Genomic DNA, 19,436 nt, shown 5'->3' on the forward strand with positions numbered 1-19,436 from the left:
ACCTTGGGGATGAACAGGAAAGAAAGGGTTATGTGTTTGTGTATGGGTTTGTCAAGAGGTCAGTTCTGGGGTTGGTGGATTCATGTCAAGGTGGCATTAGCTGGAATCCTAAGAAGAAATCGCACATGCGAAATTGGCTCCTTAAGTTCAGGCTGCCTCCCCATGGGAGGTGGTCCTGGGTTTTACAAGGAAGAAGGCTGAGTATTCAGTGGGGACCTAGCCGGCAGGTGGCTACTTTTCAATGGACTCTGCCTCAGCACCTCCTCCAGATTCCTGTCTGTCCTGTTTGTGTTTCTTCTGGAATACCTTAGCGCAGTGATTCCCAACTTTCCCAATGCCCTTTAATACAGTTTCTCACGCTGTCGTGACACACAAAGTATGTGCATTTTCTTAAGGAGACTCAGACACCCAGCGAGGGAACCCTTCTTTGCCCAGAACTGGAGGTGACCTCTGTAGGAAAACAACCCGGCGAGCTGAGAAGCAGAGCCTATCTGGGAAGCTTCTTGAGTCAGGAGAGCTTGAATCAGTGAGGCTTCCTGTGTGAGAGCAGGAGTAACTGTAAGGAAAATGCTGCTCCTCCTACACACTAGACCTGCAGGGCAAGAGCAGTCCTCATGGGACAGAGTACCTAGAGAACAACTCCCAGGAAATGATTTGCACTTCCCCCCCAATCCTCTCCCCCCAATGCCAGAACAAGACAGACCTTGTGGGCTGCAGAGACCATGTTAGAGTACATGTTAGAATGTAGAATCCCAGAAGCTTCAGAACTTCATTTTTCAAGTCAGAACGGCTGTGGCCTCAAATGCTCTATACACCTAGGGATTTCTGCCCTTCTCAACCTTGGCCAAAGGAGCTGCTTTTTGTTTTGTTTTTTTTTTCCTGCAGTGTACAGAGGTGAGCAGGGGTGCATGCAGAGGCTCATCCTTGGTCAAACTTCTGAGAATAAACAGCCCTTGGTGTCAGCCCTGAATGAGACATCTGTCCCCTTAGGCTCAGGGAAGGTCACAGAAGAGGAGACAAAGAATGTAAGAAACTGCCTATGGGGAGGACTGCTGTGAAGCATTCTCTTCTGCACATGACATTTGGCCATCGATCTCAGGGACACACTGTGTGTGACAACACCTACACAAGACCAAGCCAGTCCCCTTTCCAGTGTGGACTGAGGAAAGAGGCTCAAGGGGGCCCATCTCACTGCAGGAAAACTATTGGTCCTTGATGGATGTTGGGGGAGGTGGCATGTGGCCTCTGGTCGAATGCCCAGGCTCAGGTGCCTGGTCCCAAGCTCGTGTGCCTATGGGCTGCACTGAAAATACTAGTCTATTACACTTTAATAAAATCAGAAGCTGAGAGATGTGAAGGTGGGAGGGGATGTGTGGGGGGGGGAGGGGCTGCCTGGGGAGTGTCAGGAGGCATTGAGGGTGGATGTATTCAAGACATATTGTTTGTATGTAGGAAATGGTCAAAGCGTGATTATCAAACCTGCCCTTAAACAGGTTTTAGAGTTTTATATGCAGGGATGTCCTCAAATACTAGGGATCTTATTAAGGAGAGTCAGGCAGGAAGCATACATCAACCACTCCATCCTGGAAAGGAGTATCTTCCCACTGTCTTTGTCCTAAAGAGAGTCACAGGGAGGGAGCCTTTGCTCGTGCCATCTTCTGACGAACTGCTGCCCTAAAGGGGACTGGAAGGGGCCCCAAAGGCCCGGGACAGCTTTGATAGCATGTTTGTCACTCTTGTCAAGTGCCCGACCCTACTGGTCTGTAGCACTTAAGGCAGTGAGGGCTTGAAAACATGCCGGTGGTGCTGTAGTTCAAAACTATAAATCAAATACCCCGGCATGCAACAGAGAGCACAGCGACCACCAGCCCACAGGTATGAAGATTCTCGACTTGTTCTCCACACGGGCACGGTTTGAACTACATAGCTCCATACAGAGGGCATTGCTTAGGGATGTGCACCCTAAAGCACTCAGCAGAGAGAACCGGGAAGCAGGCAGGGATTTGCAGATGTCCTTATCAGTGGCTTCAGGTGCCAGGTTTCACACCTGTGGGCCAAAGGTTCCAGTCTGCACTTGGACCCATTTTGTGACTCCTGCCCCAGGAGGACCAAATCCTAACTCTGTGAAAAACTTTAACCCAGCATGTGGCTCCTGGCAGGCCATTCCGAGTATTAGAAGTTACTGGGAGCTCCCCCTCCCACATGTGATTGTGTGTGTGTGTGTGTGTGTGTGCGTGTGTTTGTGTGCGTGTGTGTGTGTGTGTGTGTGTACCAGCGCGAACCAGGCAGCTCCACCAGAAAGAGTAGCAGCGTGGAGGTAGTTTAGTTTACGCAGAAGGCACAGTTTGTCCTCTCAGAAAGTTCTCCCCTGCATCCAGCAGTAAAGCGTTTGCAAGCCCCTGCAAGGTGCCAGGGAGCCCAGTGAGGCGTGATAAGAGGCCGCGATGCGTGTGCTGGATACACACAGGAAGATGGGCTTCCAGTTGTTTTCATTGGCCAGGTGTCTAGGGGCCCTAGCCGCCTTCTGGACCAACTGTCACTCTCCCCTGACTTCGGAAGACCTTGATTACTTTGTCACACAGACCGTGCAAGTTATTTACTCGCGCAGGACTCGGCCTCTGGGCTGTCTCTCAGGTTGCAAAGACTCGGTCCCGGAATATTTAAACCATTGTGGCGTTAAATACGTTTTAATATCTGATAGGGCCAGTTTCTGCGCATTGCACTTTTTTTTCCTTTCAGGAACGTGTTCGGGCCCGCGGCAGGGGGCGGGGTCGCGCCTCCGCCTCAGCTCTGGTTCCAGCCGAGCCTCACCGGCGCCGCGATGGAAATCCCGAGGCCGCTCCCGGCTCGCGGGACGCCACAGGGCGGCGGCGGCGGCGTCGGTGGAGGCGGCGGCGGCGGCGGCGGCGGTGGAGGCGGCGGCTGCGTCCCGGGCGGTGGCGGCGGCGGCGGCGGGGGCGGCGGTCCGGGCGGCGGCGGCGGCCGTGGCGGCTGCTGCCCCGCGGGTGGCGGCGGGGTCCACCGCGCCCCGGACTCTCTGGCTCGTCAGGCCCCCGCGCGCTGCCTCCTCCTGCTCCGGGGGACCCAAGATGGCGGGCCGCGGAGCGCCGAGGCCCACAGGGCCTCACGGGGCCTGGGCCCGAGCCCCAGCCCCGACCGCTCGGCGCCGAGGCCGGATCACCGGAGCGGCGGCGGCGGCCGTGGTGTCGGCGGCGGCGAGGACTTCTTCCTGTTGCTGCTTGACCCGGTGGGTGGCGATGTGGAAGCAGCGGGCGCGGAGCAGGCCAGAGGGCCGGGGTGGAGGGAGGAGGCCCGGGCAGGCCCGCGGCCCGAGCGGCGCGACAGCGGGGCGACCCCGGCGGGCCGGCCCGAGCCGGGGCCCCGCCGCCTGCCGGCCGTCGCGGCTCCGTCTCCGCTGCCCGCGGCGGGCCCGAGCCCCGGCCCGGCGGCGGCGGCGGCGGCCTTCGCGGGCACCATCACTCTGCACAACCAGGACCTGCTGCTGCGCCTGGAGAACGGCGTCCTCACCCTGACCACGCCCCCGCTGCCCGCCTGGGAGCCGGGGGTCGCGCCTTTCCCGGGGCAGCCGCCGCCGGGCGCCCTGGGGGCCCCGCAGGCCGGCCTCCCGCCCGCCGCCGCCGTGGGCGACTGCCCGGAGCTGCCCCCGGACCTCCTGCTGGCGGAGCCGGCGGAGCCCGCGCCCTGCCCAGCGCCTCCGGAGGAGGAGGCCGAGGCCCCGGCCGCCGCCCAGAGCCCCCGCGGGCCTCTGGTCGCGGGCCCGGGCGTGGTGCTGTACCTGTGCCCGGAGGCGCAGTGCGGACAGACCTTCGCCAAGAAGCACCAGCTGAAGGTGCACCTGCTGACGCACAGCAGCAGCCGCGGCCAGCGGCCCTTCAAGTGCCCCCTGAGCGGCTGCGGCTGGACCTTCACCACGTCCTACAAGCTCAAGAGACACCTGCAGTCGCACGACAAGCTGCGGCCGTTCGGCTGCCCCGTGGAGGGCTGCGGCAAGAGCTTCACCACCGTGTACAACCTCAAAGCGCACATGAAGGGGCACGAGCAGGAGAACTCCTTCAAGTGCGAGGTGTGCGAGGAGAGCTTCCCCACGCAGGCCAAGCTCAGCACCCACCAGCGCAGCCACTTCGAGCCCGAGAGGCCTTACCAGTGCGCCTTTTCTGGCTGCAAGAAGACGTTCATTACCGTGAGCGCCCTGTTTTCGCACAACCGCGCCCATTTCAGGGAACAGGAACTCTTCGCCTGCTCCTTCCCTGGCTGCAGCAAGCAGTACGACAAGGCCTGCAGGCTCAAGATCCACCTGCGGAGCCACACCGGAGAGAGACCTTTCCTCTGTGACTTCGACGGCTGCGGCTGGAACTTCACCAGCATGTCCAAGCTCTTGAGGCACAAGAGGAAGCACGAGGACGACCGCAGGTTCACCTGCCCCGTGGAGGGCTGTGGGAAGTCCTTCACCAGGGCCGAGCACCTCAAGGGCCACAGCATCACCCACCTGGGCACGAAGCCTTTCGTGTGCCCCGTGGAGGGCTGCTGCGCCAGGTTCTCTGCCCGGAGCAGCCTCTACATCCACTCCAAGAAGCACTTGCAGGACGTGGGCACGTGGAAGAGCCGCTGCCCCGTCTCCACCTGTAACAGACTCTTCACCTCCAAGCACAGCATGAAAACCCACATGGCCAAGAGGCACAACCTCAGCCAGGACCTCCTGGCCCAGCTAGAAGCTGCGAACTCTCTCACGCCCAGCAGTGAGCTCACCGGCCAGGGGCAGAGCGACCTCGGTGGCGCGGAGCTGGTGTCTCTGTTCTCTGAGGTGCCTGGCCACGGTTCTGCCGCGGTGCTGGACACAGCCTTGGTCAACTCTGGGATCCTGACCATCGATGTGGCCTCCGTGAACTCGACCCTCACGGGGAGCCTCCCTGCCGATAATAGCCACAGCCATAGCCATTCCTTAGGACAAGCGGTGGACCCGCGCGGCTTGAGGGGGACCCCCGGTGACCTCCCCCAGAGCCTGGATACCTCTCTCTTCTTCGGGACCTCGGTGGCCGGTTATCAGCAGGGCCCCTTAGACATGGATGACGTCTCCGCCGGGAACGTGGGGCTCTTTGGCTCTCTGGCTCTGAAAAGCTCCAGCCTGGAGCCCCAGGCTTTGACGCCCAGCAATAAGTTAACCGTGGACACGGAAGCTCTGACTCCCTCCAGCACCCTGTGTGAAAACAGTGTCTCAGAGCTACTGACCCCGGCCAAAGCGGAGTGGAACATGCACCCCGAATCGGACTTCTTTGGCCACGAGGAGGAAACCCAGTTCGCCTTCTCCCATCCAGCAGGAAGCCATGGTTCTCAGAAAGAAACAGACCTCATCGCGGTGACTGGCACCCCGTTTTTGGTATGAGCCCTCGACTCTGCCTGTTTCCTGCCTTGAGGCTCGTTTTCCTTACACTCAGATTGGAGGGTGTTCTGGACTGAAAGCTTGCGTTGCCTGGGTGCAGTCCTTTCTGGCTGCTTTGCCAAGGAAGGCACCTGTGGACTGCGGTTTTAGAGATCTGAATGCTGGTCTGGAGTCTGGAACTGATGAGTTCTGTGAGCAAGTCTCTTAACCTAGCTGAGCCTTAATTTTTTTTTTTCTTTTTACTTAGAAAGGAGGTGGTTTGTTTGCATTGCTTTTATGCTCTTTTTTAGCTCTTTATATTCTTGATTATGTTCTTCTTCAAATCTATTGGGACACCCCCAACAATGAATGTTCTTTTTTGAATATAAAGTAAATTAAGTTATTTAATAGTGAATATATAGTTTGCACTCTACTTCATCAATTCTAAATCCCTGAGTCATCTTAGTTTTCTATATTCTCTTCCCTTTTCTAGTATTTGTTTGGAAGGAGTACCAGCTATTAGTTTATTCATAAATATTCATTACTGATCTTCATATTGCATTGGGTCCTTTATTTTAATCATGTCTTTGTATCAGTGAAATTCGGTGTTTTAATCTTCACAGTGTCACATAAATGAATGCTACCTGGTATAATATTTCTTAATGATCTGAAATATATTTTAATCTGTATGTTCCATTCCCCTCTTTTTAAAGAATTTATTCATCAAAAGTAATTTTGTGTAGAACTTGCCACATACAGTCTAAATTTTGCTGACTATGTGCTTCTGTTCACTTATTTTCTCAATATATTAGTTAATGACTTGATCAAATTTACGTATTATTTTTACATGGATGTTTTATAGATCATCATGTGCTCATTTATTAGGCTTTCTCTTTTTGTGATACAAAGAGCCTTTACTGATCAGTACATTTATTTGTGATTACTTTTGCTTCTGATATGTTGAATTATTCTTGTACAATCACTAACACTTAGAGGAGAAGGAAATGTTTAGAACACTTAGGAAAGTTTAATTGAAATAGTCAGTGACAGAATATTTTTTAAAATGTTAAAAGTTACAAGACAAAATAGCAAAGTGAAATATATTTGCTGTTGTCATTGTTGCTATTTCTGACATCTTTTGCTGGTAGTAGGGACTGTGTTTTAGAATTGCCATAGGAGACTTTGATATGAAAGAGACTCAGGGTCCAGTTTGTGCTCTGTGGTGTTGGAGAGGTTGTCTTGAATATATTCATCTCATGAAACTTCAGTTTCCTGTTTACTGATTAATGTGTATGCACATGACTAACATTCCTTAGACTTTTCTTCTCATACAGTTTTCAACACATAAGCAAAAGTTTGGATTTCAGCACATTTTAATGACTTTCTATGCTCTTTTTACATTCTCACTTTTTAGTATTGTTAGGGAAAAATAAGGATAATTCAGCCCTATTCTTATTCAGTCAATGAAGTATTGTGGGGTTTATATAGTGAAACAGGAAAGGGTGTCTTTATTCCTTACCCTGAATAATTTTCTCTCCCAGGTTGTTGTGGGAAAGAACAGAGTGGAAACACTGCTCACATGCTTATCTACATGCCTCTCCATTTGCTCAGTCTGTCAACATTCTTGTTCTCTTTCTAACACCAGGCTTCTCTCTGAGACTGTGGAGCCTTTGATTCTTTCAAAATCTGATAAAGGGGCAGGGGTGAGCATATCCTTTGTGATATGAAAACAGCATTGTTTATAGTTTTGCAGAATTGAAAGAAATTGAAAGATTGAATCTCAATATTGTATAAACTCTTGTACAGAGAGTACAGCATTTTTAGTTTGTGGAATGTTTTCATAACTCATGGCTTTTATTTTTGTTCAGAGCAGCCCTGTGAAGTAGTTTTAGCAAAGTCTGTGCATGTTTCTTATTATGATTTAGCCAACTCACATTCCAACTGGTTTTGGCTATGACTGACAATTCTATATATAGCTCCACAAAAGAAGAAGAGAATTTTTTCACCTCTTTTGTCTATAACTTTCAAGACTCATTCTCCTCTATTGTAACTGGTTGCTTTATTCTAACTTAATTGGTTTCTCTTAGCTTCTGCTTACTTTTCTATAGTCTAATCTCTTGCCTATGCATTCCAGCCCTTGCTTACCTTTCTTTTTCATTTGTTTAATTGATAGATATTTTTTCTGTGACTATCCTTTCAACATTTTCCTCTTGGCACATTTTCTTTCAGTGCTATCATTTACTAAGTGTATACATAGTTCTGTGTGTACAGTAAGAAGCTATTTTCTGAGCTTAAGTAATACTGTGTGTATATATGATTCAAGGCATAAAGGAGATTATTTTTTATGCTGTTCAAATGAAAAGTGAGTTTCTGTTTCATTATTTCTACTTAAGTTTTTTTGCCAGGGAGTTCTGCTAATAATTTCTTATTCATTCTGGTGTACTAGTCCAGTAGCCTTTGCATGTAGATATCTATGGATGACAGACTTCGGAAATGCACTAAAAAATTTGCCACGATGAAATGTTTCTTTGTTGTGTGTATGTTGGTATTTATACACACCCACAGATACTTGCAGATATTTTAAAAATGGTTGTATTCACTTAGTGAAAATGAAAAGTTTAGACATACTTTTATAAATCAGAGAAATGCTTAGAATTTTATTTTGTCTACCCGTTTGACAGTTTTCCATGTTTCCGTTGAAACTATTTGTATTCATAAACTATATTTCAAAAGTGTTATTAATTTGAAAGTTCCTAAAAAGACCACTATTTTTTTGTGTTTGGCAAATAAGTCTGTCAAGGATGAGCTGAATACACAAATCATGAAAATAAAGTAAATTTATAAACATGAAGATAAATTAATGCAGTGATTTTATTTCTTTAATTTCTTAAAGCAATTTCTTTCCAATAAAAGAGCATAAGCTATATTTTACCTGCTTACTCCTATAAATTTCAAAAGACAAATGCTGCTTTTCTTAAAGATAGCAGATTTATGTGTGTCTATCTTTATAAAGTTTCATTGAACTAAGTTTTTCCAAATTATTTCTATTATAACATTTTTATAGGAAAATTTTGAAGAACAGTTTTGTAGGTTTTTGTTTTGGTTTTTTGGTTTTATACAACAGGGTTTCTCTGTGTAGCCTTGGCTGTCCTGGACTTGCTTTGTAGACCAGGCTAGCCTCAAACTCAAAGAGATTCCCCTGCCTCTGCCTTCCGAGTGCTGGGATTACAGGCATACATCACTATGCCTGGCTTAGCTTTGTGTTTTTAAGTTAAGAAGGTTAATTTCTGTTGTTGATGGTATAAAGTAGTTATCACTCCTTATAATAGTGCAGGTTTAGCTAAGCCTGGTGGCACATGCCTATAATCCCAGCACTCGGAGAGGCAGAGGTAGATCTCTGTGAGTTGGTGAGTTGGAGTTCAACCTGACCTACAAAGTGAGTCCAGAATAGCCAAGGCTACACAGAGAAACCCTGTCTCAAACAACAATTAAACAAAAAAAGTGCAGGTTTAATTTTATCTATCTGTTTTCCTTTCCATTTGCTTCTCTTTAATTGTTGATTTATTTTCCTAATTTGAAAATCATTAACAAAATGACTTTAAAGGAAGTCTGTTTCTAAGGACTCTGTTGATCATATTGATCATGAAGTAAAAATATATTGTCCTTTAATTGAGGATGTGGTGCAGTGATAGAACATTTTCTGAGCCAGAACAAATAATTTGGTTCTTATCACCACACATTAAAAAAAAAATGTGCGTGCATGTGTATGTACCACAAAAGGACGTATGCACATACATGTATGTATGGTTTTATATAGATGTACTTTCGTGGGTCTTGTGTTTGCCATTCAATACAATGAAAAACTACTTCAGCAGTAAGCATGAATCATGACTAGACTCTAATAATATTGCCTTTATGTTCCTGTTGACAAAACAGATGTGGGCACAAATTATAAGATGGATATAGTACTGTACTTATTTCAAATCAACAATTATTTACTGCATATTGTTCTGTAAAATGCACCTAACATATTGAAGCTTCTTTGAGCAGAATGATATATGTATTACCTTGACCTCGAGTAAATGATACTTGACAGGAGGATATAGAAAATTAATGTATTATACAGTTAGAGAGTAAAAACAAGTTTAATTTGGTATCAAAATGATAGAAAGGTGAGAAAAACAGAGTGATGTGAAATTTATTATGACACATATAAGAGCCAGTAAATGTTATTTTTAATTTTTTTTAATTTTAATTTAATTTTATTAATTACAGTTTAGTCATGCTGTATCCCCCTCTGCATCCCCTCCCAATACCACCCTTGGCCCCTCTTCCTCTCCTATGCCTTTCCCCCAGTCCAATGATAGGGGAGGACCTCCTCCCATTCCATCTGACCCTAGGCTATCAGGTCTCATCAGGACTGGCTTTATTGTCTTCCTCTGTGAACTGGTAAGGCTGCTTCCTATCTCAGGTGGAGGTAATCAAAGAGCCATCCCATGAGTTCATGTTCCTATTACTGGGGAACCCACTTGGAGAATTGAGCTTCCATGGGCTACACTTGTGCAGGGGTTCTAGGTTATCTCCATGCATGGTCCTTGTTTGGAGTATCAGTCTCACAAAAGACCCCTGTGCCCAAATTTTTTAGTTCCGTTGCTCACCTTGTGGAGCTCCTGTTCCCTCCAGATCTTTCTGTCTCCCCCTTCTTTCATAAGATTCCCTGCACTCTGCCCAGTGTTTGGCTATGAGTCTCAGCATATGTTTTGATACCCTCTTGGGTAGTCTTCCAGAGGCCCTCTGTGGTAGCTCCTATCCTGTTCCCTGTTTCTCCCTCCTCTGATATCCATCCAGTTTGCCTTTCTGAATGAAGACTGAGCATCTTACCCAGGGTCCTCCTTCTTGATTAGCTTCCTCAGGTGTACAGATTTTAGTATGATTATCTTATATGTCTAATTTCCACTTATAAGTGAGTATATACCATGTGTGTCTTTCTGCTTCTGGGATACCTCACTCAGGATGATCTTTTATATATCTCACCATTTGCCTACAGATTGCACGATTTACTTGTTTTTGAATTGCTGAGTAGTATTCCATTGTAATGTAAATGTACCACAATTTCTGTATCCATTCCTCAACTGAGGGACATCTGGGTTGTTTCCACCTTCTGGCTATTACAAATAAAGCTGCTATGAACATGGTTGAACAAATGTCCTTGTTGTATACTTAAGCATCTTTTGGATATATGCCTAGGAGTGGTATAGCTGGATCTTGAGATAGCATTATTCCTCATTGTCAGATTGATTTCTAAAGTGGTTGTACAAGTTTACCTTCCAACCAACAATGGAGTAGGGTTCCTCTTTCTCCACATCCTCTCCAGCATGTGTTGTCACTTGAGGTTTTGATCTTGGCCATTCTGATGGGTGTAAGGTGACATCTCAGGGTCATTTTGATTTGCATTTCCCTGATGACTAAAGATGTTGAGCATTTCTTTAAGTGTTTCTCTGCCATTCGTTGGTCTTCTATTGAGAATTCTCTCTTTAACTCTGTACCCCATTTTTTATTGAATTACTTGCTTTGTTGGTGTTTAACTTCTTAAGTTCTTTATATATTCTGGATCTTAGTCCTCTTTCAGATATAGGGTTAGTGAAGATCCTTTCCCAATCTGTAGGCTGTCGTTTTGTTAAGCACTGTTTTGAACAGTTGTGGAGTGAGTGGACATCATTCTCTTGTTCTTGACCATAATGGAAATGCTAGTTTTTCTCCATTTGTCATGATTTAAACTGTGAGTTTGATTTATGTTGATTTTACTATGTTGAGATGATATTTCACCTGTATCCCTAAACTCTCCAGGACTCATGAAGGGCAATTGGATTTTGTTAAAGGTCTTTTCAGCATCACCTGAGATTCTCATGTGATTTCTCTCCTCTAGTCTGTTTATGTGGTAGATTACATTTATTGATTTATGTATATGGAACTATTCTTGAATTTCTGGGATGAAGCTGACTTTATGTGATGGATGATATTTTTTGATGTGTTCTTGAATTTAGTTTGTATTTTATTGAGAGTTTTTCCCTCTGTGTTCATCAGGGACATTGGCCTATAATTTTCTTTTTTAATGAGTTTTAATCTACTTTGGCATCAGAGTAATACTGGTTTTGTAAAATGAATTTGGAAGGATTTCTTGATTTTCTGTTTCATGGGATAATTTGAGCAGTTGATAAAGGTCTATTAGAATTTTGTTCTGACTTCATCTGGTCCTCTGTGTTTTTTAGTTTAGAGATTTTTTTTAATTACTGATTCTATCACATTGATTTTTTTGGCTTAGTTTCAATTATTTACTCTATATTGACTTAAGTTTGGAAGGGCACATCATCTGAAAATATATCCATTTCTTTTATATTTTCCAGATTAGTGGAATACAAAATTTTAAAGTAAGTCTTTATGATTCTATTAATTTTCTCAGTGTCTGTTGTAAATTCTTCCTTTTCATCTCTAAATTTTATTAATTTGTGTCTTATTTCTGTTTTCATTTAGTTAATTTGGCTAAAGGGTTTTTTTGTGAGGTTCATCTTTTCAAAGAATGTTTTGTTTCTGGATTCACTCTGGGTTTTTATATCTATTTTATTGATTTCAACCCTCATTTTGGTTTATCTTCATATGTACTTTGTTGTCATTCTTGTTTTTCCAAGCCTTCAGATACATCAATAAGTTGTTAATTTGAGGTTTCTGATATTTTTTCATGTAGCTACTGTACTAGAAACATTCTCTTGGAATTGCTATCATTGTATCCCATAGATTTGGGTATGTTGTGTTTTGGTTTTCATACATTTCCAGGAATTTTAAATTTCTGTTCCTTAATTTCCCTTGGCCCAGTTCTCATTTAACAAAGCATATTGTGTAGTCTCTATACGTTTATGTACTTTCTTTAGTTCCTTCTATTGCTCTTGATATCTAGCTTAATTCCATAGGGATCAAAGAGAATGCAGTATGTTATCTCAGTTTTCCTGTCCTTGTTGAGATTTGTTTTGTGTCCTGATATATGATCAGTTTTGGAGAAAGTTTCATAGGATTCTGGGGAAAATATGTATTTTTTATTGTTTCAGTGGAATGTCCATATTGATTTACGGCATCATTTAACTCTAGTGTATGTCTGTTTAGATTTTGCCAAGTAATCTGTCTATTGGTGAGAGTGGTACTGATCTCAGTCTTGTATTCCATATTGAGGTTATCTGTGGTTTTAGATATAATAGCACTTCTTTTTTGAAATTAAGAACACTCGTTTTGGTGCAAATATATTGATAATTATAATAGTTTCTTTGTGGATTTTTCCTCTATTGAGTATGAAATGTTTTTCTTGACCCTTTTGACTAACTTAGGCTTGAAGTCTGTTTTGTTAACTCTCAGAATCGCTACATATGTTTGTATTTTAAATTTATTTACTTGGAGTCCCATTCTCTTACATAAGGTTATGTCTTTGATGGTAAAGTGTGTTTTTGGAGGCAGAGAAAAGGTAGGTCATGTTTTCTAATTCAGTCTTATGATCTGTGTCTTTACTGGGAAAATGAGTCCATTAATCAGAATTATGATCAGAAGATGTGTATTCTTTTCATTTTGTTGATTTTGTGGTGGCTCTTTGACCACTTTTGAGCTACTGTCCTGGTATTCTTTATTTTTATCTTGGTTGTCTTTTTGACTAAAATAACCCTTTCAGTATCCACCATAGAGTTGGCTTAGTGGTCATAAATTTTTAAAATTTGTTCCTGTGGAAATTTTTATTTATCTATGACTTTTAATAGTTTTACAGGATATAATATTCTGGGTTGAGAGTTACAGTCTTTCAGAACTTGAAACACGTCTTTCCACACCTTTCTGACTTTGAAATTTCTGTCAGATAATCAACCTGTGTTATTCTGGTGTGCCTGCCTTTATGAGTTATTTGATCTTTTTTCTCTTTCAGCTTGCAATATTCTTTCTTTCTTCTGCTTTTAATGTTTTAATTATATGTCATGAAGAGTTTCTTTTCTGGTCATATCTGTTTGTAGTTCTGGAGGTGGTAGGATGAGCATCACTATCTAAGTGTGCACACTTTTATAGTGTGATTTTACTTAAAATAATGTCTATGCCTTTGATATAGTAATTCTCCTTTTTCCATGCCTGTAATCTGAAAGTTAGGTCTTTTGATGGTATTCAAGAGTTTTCCATTCTTCTGTTTATGGGAAGGGTTCTTATTTTCACATATAAAACTTATCACTGAATTCTAAAGTGATACAATTTCTCTACTTTGTCTTCTAGCCTTGATGTCCGCATGACCCATTCTATTCCTTTTCTGTGGTTTTAACATTTCAACAATGTAACAAAGATAGATATGTTCTTTTTCATCCTTGAATTTAGGAAATAAATGCCTGCAGGACTTGTATCTATATCATTCTCTGGCTTTTAGAAATTTTATGACCTAGTTTAACTAAATAGACTTCCATATGTATATATATATATATATATATGTATATAAATCATTACATCATCTTTATTAGTTGGTTCATTGATTCCTGTTCAATGACCTTTATTTCTTCTGAGTAATTTTGGTGTGACATCTACTTTGTCAGATATGCATATTGCTAATCTTGGTTGTCTTCACAATGCATCTTTGGTGTATCTCTTATCATGTTTTTACTTTCATTTTGTTCTTTTGCCAATGTGGTGTGTCTCTTGCAGACCAGAAACAACTGTATCTTGTTTTGTTTTTTCCAGTCAGCTAGTGCCTATCTTTTAGCTGGAAAACTGACATAATTAACGTTAGGGGTTATTACTGAGCTTGATTCTTGTAGTTTTGTTTATTGTTTACAGAGTTCAAATATTTTCTTTCTCCCCTTTTTATTTAGGAGCTTATTTGCTGTGTTGAATGTGTTTGATTCTTTTCTTGTTCTTATTTGTTATCTATACATTCCTAAAGTTTATTCTTTCCTGATCACTTCTGTTTGTGACTACCTTCCTCCTCTCTATATAGAATTCCTTTAAGTATCTTCCACAATACTGGGTAAGTAGTCATGAATTGCTTAGTTTGTGCCTATCTTGGAAGGTATGTATTTCACCACTGCTCTTAAAATGTAACTCTCCTGAGAGCAGGGGAAATGGTAGTAATTGTGTTCAAAACATATTATATACATTTCTTTTCTTTTTTTTGGGGGGGGGAACTTTATATTTTTAATAACAAAATAAGTACTGAACACACACAAATTCAAATTAGTTTCTACTTTTTTACATGAACCGCAGGAGTGAGACTAAAGAAAATAAATTTTACATGTAAAAATAACGTTACAATTTTTTATTACACTTTATAAACTTTTTATCCTCCCATAAGCCCCTCCCTCCTTCCCTCCCTTTCCTATCCTCCCTCCCCTTTCTTCACGCATGCCCCTCCCCAAAGTCCACTGATAGGGGAAGTTCTCCTTCCTTCTGATCTTAGTCTTATCAGTCTTAAATAATTAGTAAAAAATATTCTCAAAGAAAACAGAAACAAAAAGAATTCACCTGAATATAGTAATTCTGTTTGGCATTTATTTATTTACTGCTTAGATTGCATTATTTCTTACTGTTCTGGATTTTCAACATTTCTACAAAGATGTTATTCTACTGAGTTTCACTTTGTATGTAAACTAACAATTTTCTCTTGTAGCTTTTAATATTGTTTTTTGTTGTTGGTATTGGTGGACTGTAGTTCTAATATTTTAACAATGTAACATAGAGAAATTCTTTTCTCTACTTGGCTTTTAGTGAAGTAAATCCCTGCAATACTTGTGTCCATATTATTCTCTGGCTTTTAGAAATTTTGTGACATAGTTTCACAGAATAGACTTTCTGTGTCCTTTGTTTGCTTCTTAGCTCCCTTTACTCCTCAAATTTTTGGGTTTTGTTTCTTCAGCATGTCTCAAAACTTTTGAAAGTGAACATCAATGATTCTGGTCTCTCCAACATTCTTGGGTCTCCATAAATAACTTAGACTTTACCTTCACATTTTCATATAATGGCATGAAATTTCATATAAATTCCTCTTTGTAGGGACTTCAGCTCTACAGAAGCAGCATGCCCAGGGCCTGTATGGGTCTGCACTGAGTCTCTTGCACATTATGGCTTCCAGTTTAGTGTTTTTGTGGGACTTTTGAGTGTGTAAATGAGCACATCTTTAACTCTTGTGCCTGCTCTTGGGCTTTTTCCTTCTATTGGGTTGCCTTGTCCAGACTTAATGTGATGGTTTTTACTTACCTTATTAAATTTTATCATGTTTGGTTGTTATATCTTCGAAGACTTTTCTAATAAGAGACAGAAAGGGAGTGGATCTGGAAGGAAAATGAGGAGGGAAAGAACTGGAGGAGTAGAAGGGGCAAATCATAATCATGATATATTATGTGAGAAAAGAATCTGTTTTCAATAAAAGGAAAACAAAAATAAAAACCAAATAGACGAAGAACACACTATTCTCCAAACTATAGTTTCATCTGAGCATATCTTTTATTAAAGTGTAAATAGTTTTCTATACTAAAAAAATAAAGAAACCATCATGGTCCATTTTTTATAAGATGTGTTAGATTTAGAGATTCAGAGTTTATCAAAGAATTAGAGATAACCAGAAAGCCTGGACCCCTGTCTTCCGCAGAAGTTGGTATCTGTTTGCATAGGTGCTTTAAGTATATTCTCTCTCTCTCTCTCTCTCTCTCTCTCTCTCTCTCTCTCTCTCTCTCTCTCTCTCTCTGCCTCATAACACAGTTTCTCTTTTTGAGCCCTGGCTGTCCTGGACTCACTTTGTAGACTAGACTGGCTTCAAACTCACAGTGATCTGCCTCCCTGAGTGCTAGGATTACAGGTGTGCATTACTGCACCCAGCTAGTATATCTTTAAGTTTAAAAATTAGGTAGCTCTACTACATGACTGAAACCATATAGTAGGATGTAGAAGGGAATTTTGAGCTACAGGAATATGGTAAAATTGGGGTGGGGGCTATACTAGAGAATTAGGAATGTTGTAACTCTCCAGAGTACCTAGCTAAAGGGTAAGAAAGGATAAGCACTTACAAATAGGATTATTAAATACACTGTTTCACACCAAATTGCCAAATATCTCAAGCAGTATAGCTTTCTGGTTCTGCCATCGTTATTACTTACTGTTCTTATTCAGATCTGAGGTGAAAAAGAAACAAATAAAGCAGAAAATGAAAAAAAGAAACCTGTGCCATTTGACAGAAAATTGTTCAGTGTTGTAGTTAAGGTGGATGCTGAGGAGGCAATTGTAATTATTAAAGAGATGAATGCCATTAATGAGAAATCTAGTAACTTACCCTAGAACAACAGTCACATGGTCTAAGAGCAAGACCTCATCTATCAAACCAGACTTTTCTTTCTTTTGTTTGAGCTAGTGTCTTATTTTGCTGAGACAAAAATAAAACAAAAACAAAAACAAAGAAGAACAAACAAAACAACAACAACAAAAAACTGTCTTGCTTTCATTGCTTATAGTCCCTTGAATTGGTTAGTATGGAGTAAAGGTCTTGAATCCATAGACAGTTGCACACACATTTTTATGCATTATTCACATTATCAAAGAAAAAGAATCAACATAGATGTCCACAAACAGATGAATGGATAAAGAAAATCTGATACATTATTGTACAAAGTAATTTTATTCAACCATAAAGCAAAGTGAAATGATGAAATTTGCAGAAAAATTAATGGAACAGTAAAATGTTTTATTATATAAGGTATCTCATTCTCAGAAATATAAATACTACATACCATTTCTCATATGTAGATACTAGCTTCTTTCATTTTTGTGTATTTATGTGAGTTAAGTGTATATAGAGTCCAGAAAATTATAAAGGGGCCCACAAGAGGGACAAGAAAAAACTTTAATGAGATCCTGAGGGGGATAATAGAGCACAGTGTTATAAAGTAGGAGAGGAGATATTGGGAAAGGGATAGAAGGGGTTGGGGGCTAGCAGGAAGATTAAGAGAAGTAGGTAAGAGTGTGGATCAACCCAAACTATTTACATATGAAAATCCCATAGGGGAACCTGCTACTTTGTATGTTTAACATGTCATGCAGTTTTGTGGCAAACTTTGGATCAACCTTCTGTTCACGTATTAATAATCAGTCAATAGCAAAAAGCAGTATGATCTTGGCTCAAAGATTGTAAAAGGGTATACTATGTTTGGGGGATATAGTAACAGCAAAGCACATAACCAACATCTGATACCCACCCCCTGCTCCATCCCAACACCCACTCCAAGAATATTGGAAAAAATTAGGATAATAGAGCTACTTGTTTTTATTTTCTAAAAGACTAGGGGTACATTCTTTTTAAAGCATTATCCAAGTTTTTAATGACGGTCTTTCTAATGTTACCTACATAAACATTCACTTGGAATATATAAGAAATTTCTCTTGTTTTCTGAAATGTATTTTCTGAAATTCCAAAGTGTAGTCAAATTAGATGACTAATATTTTAATTGACTTTCTGAATAAATGATACTTTTCACAGTCTCTTTCAGAGGAATTTCTCTTTATTATTTACAGTGGATATTTGATTTATATGATTTAAATGTGTGATATAATATTAAAATTTCCTCTTTTTATTATTGTTATTACTTTATTATTTACTAAAAAGGTAATCTCATGCCTACAGTCTTTTGTTTCCAACTTGTATGCATATATGTGGACCTTGGGACTAGAAAATGTTCTTAACAAGAGAAAAAATGTCCTTAGAGAGTGTGCTGGACTTATCACCTTGAATAATAATATCTTTTTTTTCTGTTGAAAGATCAATGTATTTTTGTTATGCTTAAATGTGTGCTTCACAGAACACATACTTTATTCCACAGTTATCTTTCGTCCCTGGGTGTGGGTTGTGTAGCAAGAGTGTGCTATAGACAAATTGCCATTTCAACCTCCGGAAATGACCCATTAGCAAGAGTGTTAGTGAAACTGACACTCTTGCTATTTTCTATGTGAGTAAAGCTATTTCTCCTTCCAGTGACTAACTATGCTGTTCTTTCCCTAGGTGATTCTAATATGAAAATACAGTGAGCAGTTGTGCTGAGATTGGTAAATTGAATGTGAAATTCTGTAAAATATCATTCTTATTTTAGATAAGAATATAGCCAAAGTCCTGTTTTTTAAAGTTATTTTATTTATTATAATTTATTCAATTTGTATCCCATCTGTAGCCCCCTCCCTTATCCACTACTAATCCCACCCTCCCTCCTTCTTATCCTCCCATGCCCCTCTCCAAGTTCACTGATAGGGAGGTCTTCCTCCCCTTCCATCTGACCCTAGCCTATTAGGTCTCATCAGGAGTGGCTGCATTGTCTTCCTCTGTAGGCTGGTAAGGCTGCTCCCCCCACCCCTCGAGGGATTGGTGATCAAAGAGCCAGCCACTAAGTTCTGTTTTCTTACAGATCAAAAGAATATTAGATTCTGGCTGGGGTCAGTGTGTGATGGAAGGTTTGGTTTCCTTGTAAACTCAGTTATAGTATGTAAATATGTTTTTTATTTAATCACAAGTGTGTGATTTTAGTTGAGCTATACTTTGTCCACATCTGTTAATTTTCATGTGTGAAAGAGAAGAGAGATGTTTGTGGTGGCATTCGGTGGCTTGTGACATGTGGCAATTTGGAGAGACCAAAGACCAGAAACAGAGTGGTGGTTTGGAGCACACAGATGGAGAGAAACACGTCGGGGCACAGTGGCATGGAGGAGACAGCTAGCTGTGTCTGGGGTTGACAGAGATTGTTATAGAACCCAAAAAGAACCCCTTGACCCTAACTAGCAGGGAGAGGTAAAGAGGTCTGTGTCCCCACTCCTCACTAACCTTTTCTCTCTCCTACTTAAGGTTGAGTGTTGGAAGGGAGGTAAAGGCCTAAATTCTGCAAATAAACTAGAGTTTTAAAAAAGACCACTACAGGTGGCTCTCTGCTACAGGTCCCTTTCCACTACAGGTGGTGCCCAACGTGATTGGGAAGATAAAAAGGGCTAACAAGTGATACCCAGATGTGGCTCAGGAATGATGGGGAAC

At 41.8% G+C, this 19,436-nt stretch overlaps 1 protein-coding gene across 1 annotated transcript in view; it reads left to right on the forward strand.

Moving 5' to 3' along the window:
- The first annotated feature begins 2,770 nt into the window (after window positions 1-2,770).
- LOC132650077 (zinc finger X-linked protein ZXDB-like) overlaps window positions 2,771-19,436 on the forward strand; it is a 76,623-nt gene continuing 59,957 nt past the window's right edge. Inside the window, exon 1 of the mRNA XM_060375077.1 lies at window positions 2,771-5,395. Within this exon, the coding sequence (XP_060231060.1) occupies window positions 2,822-5,395 (2,574 nt within the window). The 5' untranslated portion in view covers window positions 2,771-2,821. The remainder of the gene's footprint in view (window positions 5,396-19,436) is intronic.

The sequence above is a fragment of the Meriones unguiculatus genome, chromosome X, assembly GCF_030254825.1.
Source record: "Meriones unguiculatus strain TT.TT164.6M chromosome X, Bangor_MerUng_6.1, whole genome shotgun sequence".
Taxonomy (NCBI): domain Eukaryota; kingdom Metazoa; phylum Chordata; class Mammalia; order Rodentia; family Muridae; genus Meriones; species Meriones unguiculatus.